Here is a 24419-nt window from a genome sequence, read left to right on the forward strand (position 1 = left end):
TTTATTTTCAGATGGGGAGATCGGAGAAGGCCTCCTTTAGAAGGCCTTGAGCAGAAAGCTACTTTAAGTAGAGAGTAAGCCATACAGACATCTTGAGCACGAATATGAGGTGCAAAGGCCCTGAGGCGGGAACATGCCTCAAATAGCCAAAGAACTATGAGAAGGCCAGTGTAGATGAAATAGGAGAAAAAAAAAATCATAAGAAATGGGGCTAGAGAGGCTGGTGGGGCCCAATCATGGCAGGAGTTGGGATGCTAGTCTCAGGCAGAAGAGAAGTCCCCGTGGGGCTCTGAGCAGGGATAGGACCTATGACTTGCACTAAATGTCTATCTTCAAATGTTACCCTCCTTTACATTTCCTATGGTAATATGACAATTTTTTGTTTGTCCTTCATGTACGGGTAGAGAATCAAGGAAGAGTGGTCCCTATTATTCTCAGAAACATGAGGCAGGACTGACTAAAAGAAGGACGAAGGAAAACTCCAAGTGTCTGCTCAATTAACCATGACACCTCATTAGAGGTGGCTCAGGATGACAGGTGAGCACAAGGCAGGAAGATATCCAGCCTCCAGCGTCCCTCACCCCTACCATCCAAGCCACAAGTGGTATGGTTCCAAATGTTGGAACATTATATAGGTTTTGGAAAGCTATTTAATAAAATTGGAAATGACTCTCAAAATGATAAGTAAACATAAAAGGTTACAAAAATTTAACATTCCAGAATGCACCCAACTTTATTTAAATACATACATATATGTGTACACACACAACACATACATGAGTTAGCAAAAGTAGTCTGAGTTGAAAAATAAGGGGTGATATTTTAATTTTCATCTTTATACTCTGTATTCTATAAATTTTACACAACGAATTACGTGTTACGTTTTAAATCAGATAGACAATACACAAACTAAATTCAGTTCCCTATTAGAGAACATAATACGTCATCGGTAAAAATACAAATGAAATAAAAAATGCGCAAATGTCAAACATATTTACAGGTAATATAAGAAGCAGCAGCTCCCAAAGAGCAAAAGAAATTTGAGATGCCTTATTTCACCCACTTTTCAAGTTACAGATGAACTGAAGTGTGGTTCTGCCCTGTCATCCAGCCCAAAGCCACTGTTCTGCTTTGGTTTGGGTCTTGGCCTGTTAAAGGTCAAAAGGCCTGCTGCCTATTTCCTGGTCATTTCTCGCAACCTTGAACTTCCCACTTACCTCAATTTCGTCTCGAGAGAGCCTAACCCATCATTATTTCCGACGAGCAAAGTTGCACCAATTATACAAAGAGAGTATGTCGTTCACGTTTATTCTTCACGACTATTAACCTTCCAATATATAGACAAGCATTGTGCATTAACCTCGGAGAAATTCACCCTATAGGATTTATGTATTACTATTCTATCAGGTAAAATAGAAGTACAGGTTTCTTATCGCAAGAGTAAAGTGCTGTTATAATGAATGAGTATGAAAACTATTAGCTATCTGGTTCCATTTAAGTCATGAAAAATGACCTTTTTTTTTTTTTTTAATGAAAATGCTCTATTTGGGAATTCTACACATCTTGTGAGGATGAGTTAAAACCAGAATAATCAGCTTTGCCATCTCAATTTCACAAGCAGAAAAAACTCGAAACTCACACACAGTAATAACCACAATGAATCATACATACACAATAAAAGTATATCAGGACTATGAAAAAAAGGGAGGCGTGAAAAAGAACTGGGGTACCCAAAACATGTTTTGTTCTCACTAATTAAACCTGAAGTCAACAGTCTTCATAAGAATGTTTAAGAAAAGAATTCCTATTGCTTTGAATCCACAGACGGAAACAAGTGTTTGCAGAAATAATTAGAAGACACTGTCAATCATTTTCAGGAATTGAAGACAAATTCTTGAGATTTGCCTGGATAATATTCAGCTTGGACCCAATGTTGATTTTAACCATTCAGCCGTTAGACATTTGACCAAAAATGTGATCTGACTGACCCCCATTTAAACACAATCTTAGATGACACACCTCCAGCATTTCATCCATGTTCTTCAGGTACACTCTTCTTTTCACATCTGAATACACAGTTGGCCAGCTGTGTACAATGAGTCTGCTGAGTCTCAACAAGTGACATCCGGGGCATGCCCAGTGGTTTCTATCATTGTCTCAAAAGCATCACTTATGCGAACATGCTCCATTACTCAATCAGTAATTTTTCTTAATTTTTAAAAATATTTTATTTATTTTTGAGAGAGAGCCAAGACAGTGCGTGAGCAGTGGAGGGGCAGAGAGAGAGGGAGACAGAGAATCCGAAGCAGGATCCAGGCTCCGAGCCATCAGCACAGAGCCAGACATGGGACTCGAACTCACAAACCGCAAGATCATGACCACAGCCAAAGTCGGATGCTTAACCGACTGAGCCACCCGGGGGCCCCAATCAGTAATTTTTTTTCTTTTTTTAGTATGTATTAGTAAATAATAGAGGCAAAAAGCAGTAAATCTTCAAACAAGTATGCCAACAATGCAATACCCTAAAAAGGGCAACACTGGAAAATGTGGAACTTCCAGATGTGTGGCATCCATCCCAGGAGAGCTAGAAGTGTTCACACATAAACCCATGAATTCCACAGAAGATTTAGGGGTACTGATACCTAACTTACTGAAGCGTAGTTGTTCACAAGCCAACCATGTAAAGAATGAATGGAATGTCCCCAACGACCTAAAAGGTGATCATGAAGAAATGGGCTTCTTCAGAGCACTTCTGGATTATTTCAGAAAGTTGGTGGGCCCCAGGATGACAAACTCTCTCACGACTACACTTATCCAGAAATGGAACTCACTGCCCAAATAGAGGGAGCAAACTCTCCATCCAGAAGCTTTAGAAGAGTAGAAGCCAGAAGAAGCCAGAAGAAGCACCGAAGAGAAGAAGCCAGAGGGCCGCTCACCGGAGACTTCCCAGCGAAGATCCGATTTCACACGAGCAGCGCTCACCAAAGGCACAACAGAGGCGACCGTTCATGGGGTGCCTGCTCTGTGGGACAGGGACAGCGAGGCTCAAGCGACTCACGTGGCTTGTGACGCTTCGTGGCAGAACCGCAGCTTGACTCCAGGCTGACTGCTGCACCTATGATCTTAACCACTGGAATCTTGATGCACGAAGCACGTTTGCTTTTTAAATAGCTACGCCATCAGACCCCGCCCGTCTACTCTAATCTCTGCCATCCGAGGCCTCGCACCAAAGCCCGGCCAGCATTTACTGAAGGACTCGGTCGGCCCTGCTTCCCTTTGCGAAGTTTCCTCGACCGCAGGCTGCACGGCCTCCCTGTGATGCCAGGAAAATTCATCCTTCAAGATTCTGTCTCAAACGTTACCTTGCGTGACCAATCCAACCCCAAGTTACGGCTGTTTTTCCCTGGCTGATTCCAGACTGTGACGGAGCCTGTCCTGTTCTCCCGCAGTAAGAGAACCGTAGCTGGACGGGGCTGCCCACGGAGGCGCTACTTACCAGCCCCCATCCGCACCCCCAACCAGCTCCTTGCTGTGACCTGCGGCCACGTGACGAAGCTCCAGCAGAAGGAATGTGAGTCACAGTGATATGTACGTGCCACTCGGGGCCAACAACTGCCACCGCAGGGGTTCTTTCTCCTTTTCTGCTGGAAAGACTGGAGGACTGGAACCTTCCGAGTTCTCAAAGTATGGTCGCCAGGGCCGCGGCAGGAACATCACCTGTGAACCCACTACACATGCAAACTATCAGGCCCCAACCCAGACCTCCTGGATGAGAAACCCTGCCCACAGGGCCCAGCAGTCCGGGCCTTTCTTCAACAAGCACAGCAGGGGATTCCCAGGTGACCTCAAGCTGATGGACCGCTGTCCTGGGCGAACTAGCCTCAACCCGGCTGACGATGGGGCGCCAGGAGCAGAACAATGTGTTGAAAGGAACACAGGTCTTTGTACGACCAGGTGGTGCACAGCTCTCCCCCAGTCCGGACCAGCTGCATCGAAACTGCTTCCTGAGGAAAACAAACCACTATCTTTAAGTCACTGACTTATTGTTGGGATTCTCTGTTGGAGCAGCCTTTTCCGAGCCAATTCCAACATCTCTCCTCCGACACTCACTTGCGTGCTGTAAATATTTGTCCGTCTTTCTCTCGCTGCTACACGAGAAGCTCAGGAGCCAGAACCCTTCTGTCCCATCTTCCCATCCAGGACCCGATACCCCCCCGGCCCATACATACCGCCTATTCAGGACACCGTGCTGTGTACCTACCTCTGTACTTCCTGTCCTACCGAAACGGTGATTCCTAACATCTGAAGTGATACCATAACCCAGCTTTCGTAAAACCCAACTTTTATAAAAATGTTCTAGGGGTTCCTGGGTGGCTCAGTCGGCTGGGCACCCAACTCTCGATTTCGGCTCCGGTCGTGGTCTCGCGATCTGGGAGCCTGAGCCCCGCGTCAGACTCACAGGCAGTGCGGAGCCCGCTTGGGATTCTCTCTCTCTCCCCCCTGCGCTCCTCTCTCCCCCTCAAAGTAAAATAAACTTAAAAAATGATTTATTAAAAAGAAAATGTTCTGAAAGTACCAACATTCACTGCAGACTACAACCCTACAACTATCTCCAAATTTCCACAATCATTCTCAGAACGATGCCAATTTGTGAAAGGTTTGTCTTCTACAAGCCGACTACTTAGTTGACTTCATTCCCAGTTTCAGAGATAGCTCTGGATTTTGGTCACAGTCCACCTGCCCAGGATAGGACTTACAGTAATAGGGCAACACATGTGACTTTCCTTGGCTGCGCCTGACCCTGCTGCACTCTGCTGTCCAACAGGGACGGTTAATTCACTTGCTAACCCCTGTCACCAACCTGGCCAAGGCACACTGACCTATAGGGCCTTTCTTCAATTTACAAGAGCTAAAACCTCAATATCATACATTTACCAAATCTAGAATTAGGGACAAAAGAGGGAAATGAAGTTTAATAGTTTCATTATTTTCAGAGGTCCTTGCTTTCAATCAAATCAATACAGAAAGGAAAATAATCCAAGACCAGCCTTGGGCACTATTCCAATTTATTTTGTCTGCTGAAACGGTCCCAACATCCTCTTGTCTTTAATATTCTGGGGACTTTTTTTTTTTTAAATCGACTCAAGTGTTGGCTACCAAAGTTACTTGATAAATGACTTTATAGTCCTATGTGGTAAACTCTGAGTCTGTGCCAAACACCTTCTTGGGGCAGCGTATTTCTCCATTAATTTCTATTTCCTATACTTACGAAAGAAACCTCTTTAGAATGGAATCCTTCCAATCCATATCGGAAATTGTAACAAATACGCAGCTTGACGATATCCACAATTCTCTTCAATTTTAACCAGTTTATTAGAATTTCCATTCAAATCTAGCGGAAGGCTGAGGCTCACCATCATGATGCCAAACATACTAAGACTTTACTATGTGACTTTAAAAATACCCTACAAGAGCAAAAGGAAAAGACACACTAGTCTGACACTACAGGGAAGGTACAGGAGCCAGCTCAGGTGGGAGCATCATCTTGGGCTAAGAACCCCTGAACCACCTCCGAAGACACAAAGCACTAATAAGGGTAGCTTCACCCTGCCCTCTACCTTCATCAGCTCGGCTCTACTCAGACACCAAAAGTCTTCGTCATTTCTATTCTTGGTAAGTAGCTAACATGAGCAGCTGTGCTGGTCCTGGTATTAGAAACGGCACGCTAACACTCACAGTGAAGCATACTGTAGAGTAAGCTTCAACTCCAAAGCCTAAACAGTTATCGCAAGACAGAATACTCTGGCCAAAATTCAACGTACACTCTAAAAAAAACCTAAAAACCTGATAGGGGCTTATAAAGCAATCAAGCCCTTTCCAAGTATTACTTTATTCTCTACTAGCTAGATCTTTTTTTAAAAATGTCACACCCCATAAAATAGCCTTGACAACTTAGATCAACTAATAATTGTAATGCTGGATCTGCAAAAAGGAATGAAACGATAGTAATGTGAGATTCCAACGTTCCCACCAAAAAGGGATATTAACTCTCAAGATTATTTCCAAAGATGTGACCCACTCCAAAGGAAAGAACTAGTCAGGTGAAATTTATTTTTTTTTTTTTAACGTTTATTTATTTTTGAGACAGAGAGAGACAGAGCATGAACGGGGGAGGGTCAGAGAGGGAGACACAGAATCTGAAACAGGCTCCAGGCTCTGAGCTGTCAGCACAGAGCCCGACGCGGGGCTCGAACTCACGGACCGCGAGATCGTGACCTGAGCCGAAGTCGGACGCTTAACCGACTGAGCCACCCAGGCGCCCCAAGTCAGGTGAAATTTAATTTGAAATTCTGTTGGCAAATTTAAGGATGAAGTTACCAAGTGATGAATATAAGAATTACATCTTCAACTACTGCATGGCAGGCTTTGCAAGCCTTCTCTACCACTGACTGCCTGCTACAGTTATTATCTGGTCTGGTATAGTTATTACACTATGCCAGGGCAATATACTTCAGAGTGGACTGACCACCATCAACTATAATAGAAACTGCTACCTACTTCTTAACGGCCAATAAGCTAAATCTGTCCTACATGTGTTGCTAGAGCTCAAAAAAAGAAAACTTCAGAAAATTTTAGCCAAAATTAAAAAAATCATATTTTCACAAACAATCCAGCATTCCAGCTGCCCTTGAAAAATCAGCTTTGGGAGGGCGCCTGGGTGGCTCAGTCGGTTAAGCATCCAACTTTGGCTCAGGTCATGATCTCACGGTTCATGGGTTCAAGCCCCACATGGGGCTCTGTGCTGACAGCTCAGAGCCTGGAGCCTGCTTTGGATTCTGTGTCTCCCTCTCTCTCTGCCCCTCCCCTGCTCAAGCTCTCTCTCTCTCAAAAAACAAATAAGTATTTTTTTAAAAATTAAAAGAAAAAGAAAAAGAAAAAGAAAAAGAAAAATCAGCTTTGGTAACCATCAGCAAGAGTGAGTGAGGGCTTTCCTTTTAGACTGGGCATAGGCTTTTCAGATGGCCAGGCTGTCCATGCCTCAGAAGATGGCTGAGTCTACATTTACATTTATTTACCTTCCTTGCCTCGTGCCCTCTAGACATCTGAATTTGGAAATACGCTGGCATTGCTATTTCACCTAACCCGTGGCCTGATCAGCTGTACGGCGACCTGGTCAGCTGAACGGCACCTTCCAATAAACAAAAACTCCCAGGGGTTTACTCGTAAACCTGAATGCTGCTCTCCGGCAATTCTCCTTTTATACAATCAATTTCTAGAACTTCACTGAAGGTCTTTACACTGATCTTTGAAGTTTAATACTGTTAACTTAGATGCATTCAATTCAGTCACTATTTACTGAGCACCCACAAGACGAGTGGTTTTGAAACCAGTGGTTTTGCAAAAAGGCAAAGCCTGTCTCCATTCAGTGTTAACAAGTATCACCTCAATGTCTTCCATGTGCACAGATCTACCTAAAATTTAGTGTCAAAAAAGAGAAGGATTCAGAGCTTTTTGTTTGTATAAGCAGGGAGCTCTTTATTTTATTTTAATATGCATGTAGCTGAGTAACTTAAACATGTCCAAAATCAGATATTATCTGTAAGCCTGACCTTCCATAAACACCTAGTTTGGCACAGAAACCCTCTAAAAACTAAGAAAGCTTCTAAGGGATTATGGATTAGCACAGAAAGTATGTTACATTTTTGTCCACTGCCTAGACAGGAGCAAGGCAAGCTGGTCAGAGGCCTGGGCCTTCGCAGAAGAGTGAGGTCCCCCTGGTTGGCAGCTGGGGTGGGGGGGTGGGGGGCCTTGGCCTCCTCTCTCCACAGGGACACTGGCTGCCCAGAAAGGATCCAGTGATGACACCTGCTGCTGGCAGAAAGCCAGGCTTCCTGGGATTGGCTTGGGGGAGGTGGGGGAATATCCCAAAGGAGCCTTCTGGAGGGCCCAAATGAAAGGGGAGAGGGCGTGGCACCACAAGCTGCGGCCCTTTGTTCTTTGTGAATAAAGACAATTATGCACTTGGAAGGCTTCGTTTTTCTGAATCTCTTGATAACAGTGCTGATAAAGCTTCTCTTTTCAATCACCCCTAATCACCCCTCATCACCAGACACTGTAATCATTTAGCTGAGAATACTGGGACCTCTCCTGGTTATCTTCATTTCCCTTTGAATAATCATCACAGTCCTCCAAAATTCTTGGGTGCTTTGCCAGTCTCCTTTTAAGTCACCATCTAGAAGAAAATAAAAGTTGGCCCAAAGGGTTGATGTAGCTTCCTTCTGACCTCCTAGCTTCCTTCTGAAATGCTGTGCGGCCTTTGGTCAGCCTCACAACACAGGCCCATGACGCTCAAGGCTATGCACCTGCTAAGAGGCACCACGGACCGGCAGGAGACCAAATCCCAGGGGGACCTGAACCCAATTTGGGGAGCTTACCCAGCTGGGCTGCAAACACAAGAAAGCACCTCATCCACTGAGGTCACCACTGATCTCCGGGTCCCATGATCCGCCCTGTAGCTGGGGAGGGTGTGAGTGGCAAGGACAGGGTGAAAAAGTGAAGTGGTCGCAGGACAAAGAGCCCTGAGAACCGGGGCACGACTGCCCAGGCCCTCTGCCCGCTCACTCAGCATCGGGCCTGTGTGACCCCCTCGGCCAGGACCCTCCACCCCCGCCTGGTCAGCGGCTCCTACTCGTGGCTGTTCTGAAACAGTCCTAAAACCACAGCATCAGCCTGCAGCCGCTTTCTGCGTTGTATCCCGCACGTCTAGCGCGCGGTCAGGTGTACGATGGGCACGCGGACACTTGCAAAGAGCGTGGCTGAAAACGCACTGACGGACAGACGGACCAGCCCAGGGATGCGCTGAACCCCCGCACAACACCGCGTCCTCCACAAGCCCTGCGAAAGGACCTCGGTAGTCATTCACACCCGACCCTGAGCTGCCCTTTCTCAAGGCCAACCACACCCCCTGGGGCGGCCCCCCACCCCACCCCACCTGACAGAGCAGGACACCCCTGCTTACAAAAGATCAGCGAATGCTAAAACCCCAGCAGCTAATAAATGGCGATCGTTGGTGCCAATCTGTGCTCTTCACCACACCAGTTCCGCTTCCTCCGAGCAGGGTCTAAGCCAATGCTGGTCCTCAGCATGAAGGACAAGAGCAGGAGTAAGAGGAGGCCACTATTCCTTTTTTGCTGTTAATTTTTTTTAATGTCTATTTATTTCTGACAGAGAGTAAGAGCGTGAGCGGGCGAGGGGCAGAGAGGGAAGGAAACACAGAATCCGAAGCAGGCTCCAGGCTCGGAGCTGTCAGCACAGAGCCCAATGCGGGTTCGAACCCACAAACCACGAAATCATGACCTGAGCCAAAGTTGGATGCTTAACCGACTGTGCCACCCGAGGCCCCTATTCTAACTCCCAGCAGGGAGAGTTGTAAAATAAGCAGATAAAATAATTTTTTTTTAAAAAGTGCTGCAGGTGCTATTAGAGCGAGTTAAAGCAGGAGGGGGCATGAGGCAGTTGCTTGGGACGCCCTCATCAACAAGGGGGGGCAGATCACCCGGAAACCAAAGGTGGATTCTCCTACCGCTGCTTTCTAGAGTTGGAAGGATACTCACATTTGAGAAGCAGCCAGTGGAAAGGGGCAAGACCCCACGATGCACCCATTAACTCCTTCCTAAGAAAGAAAGATCTGGATAAGAATGGGCTTTTGCTCTGAAGACAGGGAGGGGCCAGTGGGAGTCCAGAGCCTAGGAGAGAGGTTGAGCGGGCCCACTTCAGGCAGAGGAAACAGCTTAATCAAAGGCAGGGAGTTAAAAGACAGGAGAAAGCACGGAGGGAGCGGGGCAGTCTTAGTAACTGAGTACAAAGTACTTGTAGCAGCAGCAGACAAGGATTTAAATTCCAAATCTAAATGCATGGCCTTTGGCAATATACTGCTCCGGTCTGGGGGTGGGGGTGGGGGGCTCTGAATAATAAAAAAGGAGCTGGCATCACAACACAGAGATTCTAAGCCTACCCTTCAGGGGCCAATGGTTCGCAAAGGTTAGCAGATGGTAGGAACCAGGGCGAGCAACGCCTCTCACAGGAAGGCCTCCCTTTCAGGGAAGACCCCACCCCGCGTTCAGACTCCTCACACTGTCTACACCAGAAGTTATACACACAGTCACTGGGCATAAATGACAGGACTGAAAGGACACGTGTACATCAGTCAACAAAACACGTGTTCCATTTCAGGGCCATACCTTCTAGAGTACATTACGAATTTTATTTCTCCAAATCTTGTGGTCATATTGCCAACAGCACCATTACACTGCATTCTATTTCGAGCTTACATGTTAAAGGATTAAACACAAACATGTAAAGAGTACATCATAGGGTGCCTGGGTGGCTCAGTTGGTTAAGCGTCCGACTCTTGGTTTCGGCTCAGGTCATGAGCTCACAGTTTCGTGGGATCGAGGCCCACGTCAGACTCTGCACGGGCAGCACAGAGCCTGCTTGGGATTATCTCTCTGCCTCTCTCTCAGCCCTTGCCCAACTCGTGCTGTCTCTGTCTCTTTCAAAATAAATAAATAAACTTTAAAAAGTAAAAAAATACGTCACATTTTTATAGCCCTTTAGTAATATGGAGAGCCTTAAAAAGCTCTTTAACTCTGATGGTGGTTAGGGTAGGAGACTGGTCACAAACACAGGTTCCCTGGCCCTCATTCAGGAGGTCTGGGGAGACACTGAAAATATCTATTTTTAACAACAAACCCAAGTGACTTCTGATACAAGTGGCCTCAGAGCCACACTTTCAAAAGCACTGCACAGGCAAGCGTGGACGCTGTGAGGAGTTAGGCAGGGAAATAACCGGGCATTTCTCGAAGTCTGCCGCTGGATGTGGCTGTTAGTGTTGGAGGCAGAAGCCTGATGGCAATGGTTGTAAGAGCGAATAGGAATTGGGAAAATGGAAGCACCAAGCATCAACTGTTCTTTCAAAACGTGCGACTGAGAAGAGACAGAATGACTATGTGCTGTATGGGGTGTGCCCAAAGGTTTTTACTTGTAGAGAAACGAGTAATACCGCACAGGGCTTATTAGTAACCATATTGTTCTGGATATTTAAATGCCGTCCAGGTCCACCTGTGCCCCCGAAGCATCAACTTGCCCTGTGGAGGGGACACCGGCAGGAGATGGAAGGATGAGAAGGACGTAGGGGTATTCGTCCCTCCCAACCCCCTCCCTCAAGCTCACCGCCACAGGGAGCAGCCCCTAGGGCTCCCCCCTTGGGGTTTTCTCCTTCCTCCCCCTGGCCTCTCTAGCCCTAGCGGAGCTGGTACTGGGGGACTGTCCCATTCCTTGTTGATATCCCTAAACCTGCACTGATCCTAGTAAATAGTTCTTAAAGGTCTCCCCAGTTACCTAGTTCAATCCGGCTCCCAGCAGACCCTGACGGATGCACAGATCACTAAGCAGAGTAGGTACCAGAACAGCACCGAACCCAAAACGCTTTTGTGGTTCGAGTAAGAAATCAGTCACAGTGAGATGGGATTCAGAAACAGACTGACACGCACGGTGTACTGGAGGCAGAATTGGAAGAACGGTCAGGATGTTGGCAGCAGAGGAAGAGGAAGGGGCACGTCGTTAGCACCGGTTCATTCCTCCTGAGTCCCGGTTCTACCTTTTCACACATTAGCTACCCCTCCCTCTTTTCCACGCTCTACACATTGACCAAAGCATGACTTCAGGCTTCGCCCGTGTCATTCATAAAATCTTTAAGTGATCTCTTCTGAGGACTGTGTTTATTTTATTTTAAAATGAAATAAAATCGTGTGTGTTTTCTTTTGAAGAAATCTTGTCAAGTTCTAGCACTGGGGGAATCCCGCCTGTTAACTGAGTGCAGGCAAAGGCTGTGTGTGAGTTGTTTTGATTATTTCCCTGGAAAGTCAGCCCCGACGGGCCACAATAAACAGAGACTAGGGTTATGTGTACCTATCGAGGTAGTACCGAACACACGAAGTTTTAAAGCAGGGGGACAAAGAACTCTTGAAGCATTAAGAAGCAGAAAAACCACTTCTGATTCCAAACTCAAAACTGGATTTTAATCCTAATTTAATCACTGTGTGGGCATATGACTGAACCTGAACCTCCTATTTCCCTTCCTGAAAAAGAAGTCCTAAAGATTAAAAATGGAATACATATGAACAGATGTTAACTTACATGTACTCCATAGTTTGTGGAGGAAAGGCGTATCAAACGTGTGCTGGGAGCCAGGCACTTTACCCAGACTATGTGTTTTCGTCTTCACCAACATCTACAAATAGGTTATTATTTATTTTACATTTTACAGCTGAAGAGACTGGGGCTTAAAGAAAAAGACGGTAATTTGCCAAACAGCACAGGGCTGGCAGAGTCTGGCTGCAGACCCAGTCGTGCCTGTTCCGCTCTCCACCACACTGTGACTTCCTACAGACCAAGGGACAGAAAACCGGGAAACCAGTCTGAACTGCAATTGTCAGGGCATGTGGCATTTTGCTTAGCTGCCTCAGATTAAACAGAAAGGCAATTTCGAGTCTTACTGTTAAAAACTTCTTCAAAATGTATTAGTCCATTCTCCTCCCTTGAGTTTTTATTTATATTCCCTCCAACTCTGGCCAAAAAGAATTTGGGGCAGCTTCCTCAGTTAATGAAACAAACACAGGATCATGGAATTTTAAAACTAAGCACAACACACATTTTACACAGAAGGAAACTCATTTATGTAAAGTGACATATCTAAAATTAGTTAACTGACAGGGCCTAAAATACAGATTCAAGATTCCTAGTCCCATATGCCTTCCTTATTAAAAGGAATCTTCCACGGCAGATTGTCTCAGGATTTTCTGGGTTCTCGTGATGAAGACTGATGCTCATTACGGGTGTAAAAGTAGACAGGACAGACAAATGAGTTAAATATTTATGTCCTAAACCTAAAGCATTCAAGTGGCGGCTTTAAAATAAAATTAATCCTTGCTTTGCTTGTTTCACTGCCACTCACCTTCTTCCCCTTAAAAATCTTCTTAAAAAGGCTCAGTACTGAAAACTCTGCTGATTTCTTCATCTATAAAATGGGGTTCACCATAGCACAGAACCCTAGGAGGATTAAGTAAGTCAATGTTTTAAACTACTCTTCCCCTGAACACATTCCTTCATTTCATTGGTTGCCTACATCATACAGGGCGAGAATATACAGAAAAGGTCAATCAACAAACCAACCGACCCCAAAGGAAACAGGATTTTATAAGCCTCCACACTTCTCTCTCTCTCTCTCTCTCTCTCTCACACACACACACACACACACACACACACACACACACACACGGTTTTCCCCTATTCCAACCACTACCACCAGCCTCCAGTGTTTGGGAAGTTCTTTATCTCCATTCTCTCCTCCAAAAATCTACTGGCAATCCGTATCTACAACAGTGATGTTAAGACTTTAAATTAAAATTGACCTTTTACTCAAATGCTTAATACCATATCTATATATACATAACACATATATAATATATATACACATAGCATATCACATATATGATATGTATACATATACGTAAAATACATCAGACCTTGAATCTCACCTGATTTCACAAGGTACTGAGAGGACAATTAAATAATACAACGCTGTGAAAAGAGGTCTGTAAACTGTAACGTGTTATCCACTGTAATTATTGCCTAACTTTGCAGGATTAGCTACAGACAGGTCATATGCCATTCCCCACCCATCCTTTTCTCCCTCCTTCCAAACCTTTCAAAATATCTTGAGCCTCCTTCTTGCCCTCTCCCCCACCCCCCAAACAGTTTAGTCCATCATCTCTGAAACACTAATCCTGTCCCCAAACAGGACTGTCTTGATGAGGCCAACTGGCTGCCAGGAAGGCCAACCTGGATACCACGTCGCTAGGGAAATTTACTCAAGTTTCACGGTATTACAGCATCATGGGAAATAAGGACAGAAAATGGTAAAAGGGAAAGAAAAGAGAGTAAAGGGAGGGAGGAGAGAGAGGGCAAGAGAGCAGCCTCAGTCTAGTAACTCAGAGAGGTAAATCAAATGGAATAGAACATACATACGATGAGATTTACACACACACACACACACACACACACACACACACACACACACACACACTCTCTCTCTCCTTCTAAAAAACAGGTTGATTTGGGACATGTAATTATTCTCTCTTGCTTTTTACTCCTCACTTCGGGGTCTTTTAAAAATTCACCGCACCAGCAACTAATCCAGAACATAATTATATTCAACGACATCTGGTGCCTTCTCCACAGCACTTTTGGCCCTTGTCTCGGTACAGCTCTCCCTGCGTCCAAATCCTCCTCAAAACCCGCTCTCCGTCTATCCCCTGCAGGATAACCACCCAATAAAGTCACCTGGAATGCAAGGCCTAGAAAGGTGAAACCCCACAGGCTTACAGCATCATTTACCCTCACTTCATAGCGGAGTTAGTATTTTCATTTAAACTTAAGGCACACTTGGGGTGCCTGGGTGGTTCAGGCGGTTGAGCATCTGGCTTCAGCTTGGGTCATGATCTCAGAGTTCGTGAGTTCGAGCCCCAAGTCGGGCTCTGTGCTGACAGCTCAGAGCCTGGAGCCTGCTTCAGAGTCTGTGTCTCCCTCTCTGCCCCTCCCCTACGTGCACTCTCTCTCTCTCTCGAAAATAAATAAGCATTAAAAAATTTTTTTTTAAATTTAGGCACACTAAACAAATACTATGGTTACCTCAAGGTCACTCTGCAATTCTCAGGAAAGATTAAACGGCCCAGGAGTCTAAGACAAGATCTGTTCCTTTTCCTTGCCTGGTCTTACTACAAAATATTTCTCTTTTCTCTCTTAACTTACCCTGCAATGCACATTTGTATATTCCATACAGGCCAGTATTTTCTATTGTTTCAAAAATTCTACTCACTCTAGTACAAGAGATGAACTAGTTCTCTGGCCCTACGGTTCTGTTTTTCCTCTGACATTAAACAACTGCTTCTAGGGGCGCCTGAGTGGCTCACTCAGTTAAGTGCCTGACTTCAGCTCAGGTCATGATCTCACAGTTCGTGGGTTCAAGCCCCATGTCCGGCTCTGTGCTGACAGCTCAGAACCTGGAGCCTGCTTTGGATTCTGTGTCTCCCTCTTGCTCTCTGCCCCTCCCCTGCTCGCACTCTGTCTCTCTCTGTCTCTCTCTCTCTTTCAAAAATAAATAAACATTTAAAAAAAACAACTGCTTTTATAATTTCCTAAATTTTCAAAACATTTTTAATTAGCACATACCAAATTAACAAACTAACAAGTTATATTTTTACACTTTTCATTTCCTGATTTGTCTTTTTCCTGTTGAATCACACTATTTGATTACAAGTAATTCTTAGGCTTCCTCTCAACTTGAACTCAATTATTTACATGTTACAAAAATTAATTTCTATTTCAAAATTATGATTAAATCACTCTTTATTCATCCAATTTACAGTAAGAGTTTGTAGTTATTCCAAGAGTTTTATCAGCAAAAAAGTTAATTCTTCACTGCTTCAAAGAAATAGTTTATCATCACCATAAAAAGTTAAGACATGTATGGTTAGTAATCCAATCTTAAGATGTGCTTAGAAAAGAGGAAACAATTCAAAATACAAATGGCTGCAAAAATTCAGAGCAGTCCCAAGAGAAGGAAGGTTGTCCAAGATAACAAATCAAGACCTACAGATAATAAAGAAGGAAAGCCAAAATCTCAAGTCCTGTCACCTTCCCTTGAGTTTCCTGCTTATTTCAGTACCGAAAAGAACTTGCTCTGGATTGCTGAGATGTTTAAATGATTTCATTAATATCAAATCACTTTAAAAAGTTATTAAGCATTACATAAACTAAAAGAGGGGTGCCTGGGTGGCTCAGTTGGTTGAGCGTCCGGCTCTTGACTTCAACTGAGGTCACGATCTCACACTTCGTGGGGTGGAGCCTCACATCGGGGTCCATGCTGGCAGTGTGTAGCCTGCTTGGGAGGGGTGCCTGACTGGCTCAGCTGGTTAAGCTTCCAACTATGGATTTTAGCTCAGGTCATGATCTCACAGTTAGTGGGATCAAGCCCCACAGGCTCCGTGCTGACAGCTGCTTGAGGCTGCTTGAAATTCTCTCTCCCTCTCTCTCTGCCCCTCCCCCACTCGCATGAGTGCACAAAGGCTCTCTAATAAATAAATAAACATTTTTTTAAAATAAAAGGTATTAGCACAGGAAAAAAAATATATTTCATCATGGTAAGCAGAGAAAGAAAGAATACACCTGTTCCCTAAAATTAACGAAAGGTTACATGGTGACAGATGGTAACTACACTTATCTGGTGAGCACTGTGTAATGTACAGAATTGTCCGATCACTGTGCTGTATACCTGAAACTAATATAATACTATAAATCGACTACAATTAAAAAAAAAAAAGTTCGAGGCCTATCTCCCTTGCTCCTCATCATCAAAAAAAATCTTAAACAGATACCCACCCTGCATCTGCCGATACCCTGGCAGCAACCTACTTAAGTCACGGGTGTAAAAACACTAAAGGTCACACAGTGTAGTTCAGTTTGGAAAAGTGAGAATCCTCCACAGGGCTGAGAAGATTAAAAAAAAAACCCCAAAACCCTAAGTTCTGAAAAGTTTATTAATAAACAGAGGAAACTACTTTCTTATAGTACATGATTAATTTCACCGCTGGCACTTTATTAGCATGACCTACAACTGTTGCTCAAGATTTGTGGGGGATGGGCATTTTACCATGAACCAAAAATTATGACTGAAATAGAAGTAAGGGATTCAGATGTGAACAGAGGTAGAATTTTTTATATAGTCGTACACACACCAGTCCTTAAATTAAAAAAAAAAAAAGAAAAAACAGTAAAGCACAAAGTAAGTTAATGTCCTAGTATCAGGCACAGGAGTGGTTTCCCATCTGGCTGCTATGAAACCCAGTCTGGATACAGAGGAATCCTATCTTATAAATGAAATCCCTGATGACATCAAAGGACAGCAGCACTCTCAAGAAAACGGCAGTGAACCAGGATCCTTGTAAAGCCCAAACACTTCTAGATCACAGTACACCTGAAATAATTGCAAGCAAAATTTTCAGTTGATCTAGCCTGGGGCTACAGCAATTATCTATCTCCGCCCTCCCCCCTTCCGCCCCACTTCCCCAACAATGACCCTAAATGTCACTATCCTAAATGTCACTCTGAGAAAATACTTCCAAACTTTTTCTGAATAAAAATGGCGCTGCTTTTCCCATCACACTACTGTTTATTTCTCAAAAACCCTTAGGCCTTTCACACAAGCTCAACTGGCCTCCTTTAAACACCTCCCTTCCCCAAACAGTGTCATATGGGTTTTTGTTTGTTTGTTTGTTTTGTTTTTTGTTTTTGAGGGGTGTGGAAGAGAGGGGTAGGGTGGCTTCTTCCAACCACAAGGTTGCAACTTTCTCAGCTAGAAATCCTGGGATTATTATGTGACTTTGACTTTTCTTCATAACCTCTGCCTTCCCCGCAAACTGTTGCCTCTCTGTTCAATAAGCCACACTTCAATGCAAACTGTCCCAAGGTGCAGGTCGCGGAGCCCTAAGCTGGCCACCCCCGCGCCACGCTCGCGGGTCTAGTGCACTCTCCGCTGAGGTCCATCCATCCTGCTTCCCCGTGGGGCATTCGGTGCCACGCGCGCAGGGCACAGACACCAAAGCACAGCCTTTCTACACCGTCTACACCCGTGCCCACACGCACTGCGAGTGGCTTCGGGACTCCGGATCGCCGAGTGCCCGGCGCACACACGACCCGGCTCGGGGCGCTGCTGTGGCGGGCAGCAGGGCCAAGCATGCACGCGCGCACGTCGGTGCCCGGAGCCCCCCCGGGCTGCACGGGCACGGCCGGGATGGGGGCTGGGTGGGCACGCCGGGGAGGGGCGGCTGGCGCGAGATGGCGTGCGGACAATAACAGGCGGGTCGCCCCCTCCCCTCAAGGGGCGGCCCCCGCCGCAGCCCGTGCCCGGGGTCCCGGCTCCCGCGCGGATGGCACACCGCCGGGGAGGGGGCGGCGAGGGCGCGACGCCAGCAGGGCCTCCTCGGGTACCTGGTCGATGGGCAGCTGCACGGCGTTGCTGAGGGGCTGCAGCAGGGTGGAGCCCGTGGTGCTGGTGGTGGCCATGGCCGGCCTGGCGCTCCGCCTGCCGCGCTCCGGCCGCCCGCGCCGCTCGCCCGCGCGCCGTGCCGGGCGACGCCGAGGATGGGGATGCAGCCGGCGCGCCTGCCCCCTGGCCGCCCGCGGTGTGAGCGGCGCGGGGCGGGGCCAGGGAGGGGCCGGGGGCGGTGACCGGCTCGGCCCTCCCCCGGTGCCCCCGCCCGCGCCCGCGCGCCCGCGTTCCCGCTCGCGCCCGCGCCCGCGCCCCCGGCCTCCGGCCCGCGTCCGCGCCCGCTCCCGCGCCCGCCCCGCCCCCTGACTTCCAGCAGCTTCCAGCGCCCCCTCCCCACCTTGCGCGCCCTCGCGCCAGACAGCCCCGCCGCCCAATCGCGGTGCGGCGCCTCGACGCCCGCAGCCAATCAGAGGGCGCTGGCCGCGCCGCGCCCCGCCCCCATCTCAGGCCTCGGTGAGGGGCCGAGGGGCGGTCGCGGCCGAGGGCCGATCGCAGGCGGCCTTGCGCGGTGCGGACGTGGCGGGGTTTTGCCCGGTCACCCTTTTCGTCGTCCTTCCCGACAGTCGGCGGACAGCCACCCTTCGCTAGGAGGAACCGTGGACAACAAAGGGGAACGGGGTGGCCGCCAGACAAAGGGAACGACGTGAGGGTCGTCGTTGAGCCAGGACTGGGGGAAGTTGGGGACAAAACCAGGAGGCTGGGAAGAGGAGGGCGACAAACCAAAAAAGTGACCTGGATAAGATGTCCCTTTGTCTTCAGCAGTGCGGTGGACAAGCCCAAACTTGAAGCCGGTTTCAGTTGTGTGTGCCCCTCAGTGACCCCCCGCCACCCCCAGCCCGGGGCCCTCGAGGGGCAAGAGACCCCGGTGCAGCTGGACGCGCGACCCCGGGCTGGAGGCCGTTCTCACCTGAACTGCTTGCTCTTGGTGGCCAGCAGCTGCTCCCGGGGCATCTCTGCACCCCTCGGTCACCTCCCCCCAGTCCCCACTGCTGTTGCTTTTGCCGCACGATGTGTGTGGTGGTTATTGTGTGTGATGTGTATATCGAATCTATTTGCCCAGACTTAGTAAGAAAGGGAACCATTTGAGTTCCTTGAAAATGCAAGTATCTGTTTAGAAGACTTTTTCAAAAGGACTCCTGGAGGTGAATATCAGGAAAGCTCAAAATTCAACGGTCTGAAATTTTTGGTAGAAACAGCTAATGGTTCCTGAGCCTTCAACCACGGGTTAAATGCTAATTTGAATGCTTTAAAGGTATCGATCGGCCAACCACGTGACATAAGTACAATTTCCCCCCCCAAAGAAACGGAGGCACAGAGCAGTTTGGTAAATTGCCAAAAGAGCACAGCTAATAGGGAGCAGAGAAAGGATTGAGAGCCAAGTATTATACCTTTAGAGTTTATCTCTTGAACGCTAGGCCCTCTTCTTCCTCGCACTGAAACCCAGTCCAGAAGTTCTCATCAGCCAGCAGGTGTTCCCTTTATTACATTCCTACTGGAGAGTCTTGGATGCTGAGACAGCGCAGATACAAATACACGGACCACTGTAAATTCCCTGGACCTCAGTTGTCTCTCTGAAAAGGAGGCAGCTGAATTACTAGGTTCAATCTCCTGCTGCATAACGTTCTTTGGTTGTCGGGTTAACTTAATCCTAACAACCAAACTGATTATAAAGGACAGAAGGAAATGCCAAGGCCTTCGTTCTGCCTTGGGGTAGTGGTGTTCCAGTGGGAGTTGTAATCAATTAGAGAGGAAACCTGTTCAATGGGCTGCTCATTAAAACATACCAATAATCTGGAACTCTCTATTAATATAATGTTAGAAAATGTTATTCTTTTCCTCTTCTCCACTTGGGGGAATCGTAGAGAAAGCATACAGGTGTCTGAGTATAAAACTGAAGGAGGAATTGAAATACCATTTAAAAAACTTAAAAGGTGGGTGTTGGGAACATATTGCAAGCTAAATAAAGTAGCGTAAAGATACAGTCTCAGGTCTAGAACAAATAATGTCTACAAAAAAAGAGTTTCCTTAGATTGAATTTTTATCTTAGTAGAACATGAAACACCTCTACTTGGGTGCAAGTATCTGAAATAGGGAGGGTTTTAGCCATCCGGAAATTTGCGTCAGAGTTGTAAAGCTATAGGTAAAATATAGTGTAATATCAATACTCAGATTTTGAAGTCAGATCTAGATTTTCGGCTGTCTCTGCCTTTGATTCACTGCAAAACCTTGGGCTACTCAAACTTTCTAAGCCTCAGTTTCCTCGTGTATAAAAATGAGCATAATAATAGCACCCAAGCCATGAGTTATAACGTTAGAAAGCTTACCTAAATGAAGAGCTCAGAGCTGTGCTGGGTACATGGTAAAACTTAAAACAATATATTACCATCCAAGAAATGTAATTCTGAAAATGAAACTATTTTTCTCATATTAAAAATACTACATTTTCATGTTTTTAGTGAAGAAACTGAGGCCCAGATTTTGAGCTAATAATTCAGTGATGATTGCAGAAATTTGATGCAAGCCTTCTGCCCAGTATCTGCTAATTAGACTGAAAGCTATTAAACTGTGATGAAAGGGGAGAGAATTGAACTAATAATATATAATGCCTCACTATCCTACCTCAGATAACATCCATCTTATAAAAGTGAGTCTCACTATCTTCATTCTTAAAAAAAATTTTTAAAGTTTATTGAGTACTTGCTATGTTCATGAACTTTGTGGGCCTATAATCAAAGGAAGAGACAGTCATATACAAAATAGAGAGGGAAGTGCTGTAAGAAAAGTGCCAAGTAAGGTCCTTTTTCTAAATCAAAAGAACACACCCAGGAGAATGTGTTGTCAAAAGGCCTGAGTTTTAGTCCTGACTTTTCCACCAAATAGCTGTGAACTTGAGAAATCTGCTTAACTTTTCTGTGCCTCATGAAATGTTGCTCATTGTCGAACTGGGTAATATAACTTCGTCCTGCCTCACCAAAGTATTGTGACTCTGAATGTGAAGTTAATAATAGGCTAAATTATTTTTAGAGATATTAGTAAAGATATTAGTGTTAGAAATAACAACTAGTAGGAAAGAGGTTTCGACACAGCAACCACATTTTAACAAGAGTAACTTAGACCAAATTGTAAGAGCACTGAGCAGGGTTCACATATGATAAAATGACTGTCTCCCTTGCTCTCCTCCACCCCTGCCCCCCGTAAAATGGCTATGGTAGTTAAAGATTGCTAAAATGAAACTTATTTTTAACTTTGAACAAACCACTCACAAGAAATGAATAATCTGCCAAGCTGCTTTTGTTTCATAAAAATGGCATGTGTCATGAAATGAGCGTTCTCAGACCAAGTATCCTGCCTATTCTATGTCCTTATATCTTAGAATAACCTGGCTGATGAAAGGCACTGGACCATACACACAATAAAAGCCCCAGTTAACTGGCATCTTCGAGCACTTACAAGCTAACCCTACTGGACCAAACGTGAAATTCAGGAAGTCACCCTTTAAGACCTAACATGCTTCCATTAGGACTTCGCAAAGTACACTGAATAAGGCGTAACCAATACAGGAAACTGTAAAGGTAGGAGACCTTCACTGAAGTCCTTGGCTCAGCGGTCTTCTGGCTCTGCCTGAACCAGGCCCATAACAACGAACAGATCTCTTCGGTTTCATCCCTGTACACATTAGGAGATTTAGAAACTAAATAATTGCATGGGTGACTTCTTCCTCTAAAATTACATGATTCCCAAGAATTTCTAGATTTTTTTCTGTCTCCCTGAGACTACATCCAGTCTAGGTTTATTTGACTAGAGGTATAAACAAAACTATTACTCATCAGCTTGAGAATTGCATTTGCTCTGCTGGTTTCAGAACTAAGTCTCATTTATTTTATCTCTAATCAAACTTTCTTCTTCAAAATGTCCATGATTTTCAGTGACCTGTGATGACTTCTGTGTTATATCTCTGTATCTTGGGGAAACGATCCATTTTCCTCACAGATTTGTTCAGCTTTTTCACGTTTAGATGAATGAGTCAAGTCTCAATAAAAAGAATAGGGGGCGCCTGGGTGGCGCAGTCGGTTAAGCGTCCGACTTCAGCCAGGTCACGATCTCGCGGTCCGTGAGTTCGAGCCCCGCGTCAGGCTCTGGGCTGATGGCTCGGAGCCTGGAGCCTGTTTCCGATTCTGTGTCTCCCTCTCTCTCTGCCCCTCCCCCGTTCATGCTCTGTCTCTCTCTGTCCCAAAAATAAATAAAAAACGTTGGGAAAAAATTTAAAAAGAATACCCCCTTACAGCTTATTTATCATAAGTATGCCATCTGAAACCCTTTGGTCTCAATGTACAAACTCTCAGGCTTCCCCATGTTTGCGTAATGGCATTTGTGTCCAAATGATGAAACGCGTTAAATGTAAGTCACAGTACCTACCCCAGATTTCATCATAATTACCATTACCATTAGTAACATTTACCACATCTATCTGGGGTACTACGCTGCATAGGAAGGCTTCATTTTCTCAGTTCTGCCTAATATTTCAGGTTATTTCTGTTTACCTACAATTATAAGAAGAGTTCCCTTCCTTAGAAATGTTGATATCCCACTGCTCTTCTAAATAGTCTAGTCTGACTAGTGGAGAGGAGTTCTACCCTCCTCTTCTGTTGCCAGCTAGGCAACAAAGAGAAAGCCTTTGGTGATTCTCCAGCCCACCACGTTCTGTGTAGTCCCCCAGAGGCCTAACACTTTGAGCAAATTTCCCTCTTCGTGGGTAAATGTGTCAAAGAACATATTGTGTTGTAGGTATTTTCTGCTCAAACCCTTCCTCCATTACTGTCATTTTTCGGATGCTGGGTTTTGCTTCCCAGATTACAATACTGATGCAAGAGCCCTAAGCAGTAAAGAATTAAGAATGAGAATCATCTCTACATATACAGTCGATGGTTGTTACCACATCTAACCTAGTTCCCTTGCCAAAGAACTTGCTCTCCTGTACAGATGGTTCTTCAGGTTAAACATGAAGTACTTGCTAAGGAATGCCTTATAAGCAAATAATGGTCTGGTTTCAGTTTCATAAAATTATCTTTTAATTTATTTTCCATTTGAAAGCTGATAGTTATTCTCTCTTATTTGTGTTTTTATATGTAAATTCTGACCTGGGTTTTATTTTTTTATTTTATTTTATTTTTTTTTAATGTTTTTATTTATTTTTGAGACAGAGAGAGACAGAGCACGAACGGAGGAGGGGCAGAGAGAGAGGGAGACACAGAATTGGAAGCAGGCTCCAGGCTCTGAGCCATCAGCCCAGAGCCCGACACGGGGCTCGAACTCACGGACCGCGAGATGGTGACCTGAGCTGAAGTCGGACGCTCAACCGACTGAGCCACCCAGGCGCCCCTGATCTGGGTGTATGCCCAGTTTTAAATAGTGTATGCCACAAGACAATTCCTATTAAAATCACAACACATTAAAATTAAGTTGGGAATCTGGGGCGCCTGGCTGGCTCAGTTGGTAGAACATGTGACTCTTGATCTCGAGGTTGTGAGTTTGAGACCCACATTGGGCATAGAGCTGACTTAAAAAATGAAATTGAGTTATAATTGACAAGCTATTGAAAAAAATCAAGTGGAAATCTACAATGAGATACCAAATGCTCCCAAGGTAGCTTAAACCAATTGTATATTAGATTTATAAATAACGAGTTGACATTTCCAAAATGAGAACGTGGAGCAGGTGAAAATACCACCAGTGGGAGCTCCTTTCTTAGATTCTTCATTTGAAATATTATCCCTAATTTTGGGAAGGCAATGGGAGGGTGGAATTATAGAAAGTACTAGGGAAAGAAGTTGGGCACTAGAACCAGATTTCCTGAGTTTGAAGCCTACTTGTTACTTGTTTGATTTGGGCAGCTAATTAATCTGCTGGGGCCTCAGTCTTCCCATCTATAAAATGGGAAAAATAATGATTTGTGCTGTTCAAATCATTTGATGTTTGTCACACTGTAAGCTCCCAGTAAACATTAGCCATCATCATCATCATCATCATCATCATCATCATCGCCATTGTTATTACAGGAGTCACAGGTCTCTAAGTATATGGTCACATTTACAATGAGAACCATAGACCAAGTAGAAGTGTAGATTAACAACAAAAAGTTAGTTTAGTCAGCATATCTCTCCAAATTGAGAGGCAAAACAAAACCGCCAAGGACTAAAATTTGGAGTATAAAGAGAACATTAATTTTTTTCTCTCTTTTTTAAAGTTTTTA

At 45.4% G+C, this 24419-nt stretch overlaps 1 protein-coding gene across 5 annotated transcripts in view; it reads right to left on the reverse strand.

The window, feature by feature from the left end:
• Nucleotides 1-18967, reverse strand: part of MBOAT2 (membrane bound glycerophospholipid O-acyltransferase 2) — a 128699-nt gene extending 109732 nt beyond the window's left edge. The window contains exon 1 of one of the 5 annotated variants that reach the window (XM_081795156.1): nucleotides 18902-18967. Coding sequence is in view for 1 of the 5 variants with exons in the window: in XM_060648011.3 (XP_060503994.1) it covers nucleotides 18109-18183 (75 nt within the window). In the remaining 4 variants the exon portion in view is untranslated. Of the gene's footprint in view, nucleotides 1-18108; nucleotides 18418-18901 lie in introns of those variants that run through there. The other 4 variants (XM_060648011.3, XM_060648062.3, XM_060648042.3 and 1 more) reach the window with 4 other exon arrangements.
• Between the last annotated feature and the right edge of the window lie 5452 nt (nucleotides 18968-24419).

This window comes from Panthera onca, chromosome A3 (assembly GCF_046562875.1).
Source record: "Panthera onca isolate mPanOnc1 chromosome A3, mPanOnc1 haplotype 2, whole genome shotgun sequence".
Taxonomy (NCBI): Eukaryota; Metazoa; Chordata; class Mammalia; order Carnivora; family Felidae; genus Panthera; species Panthera onca.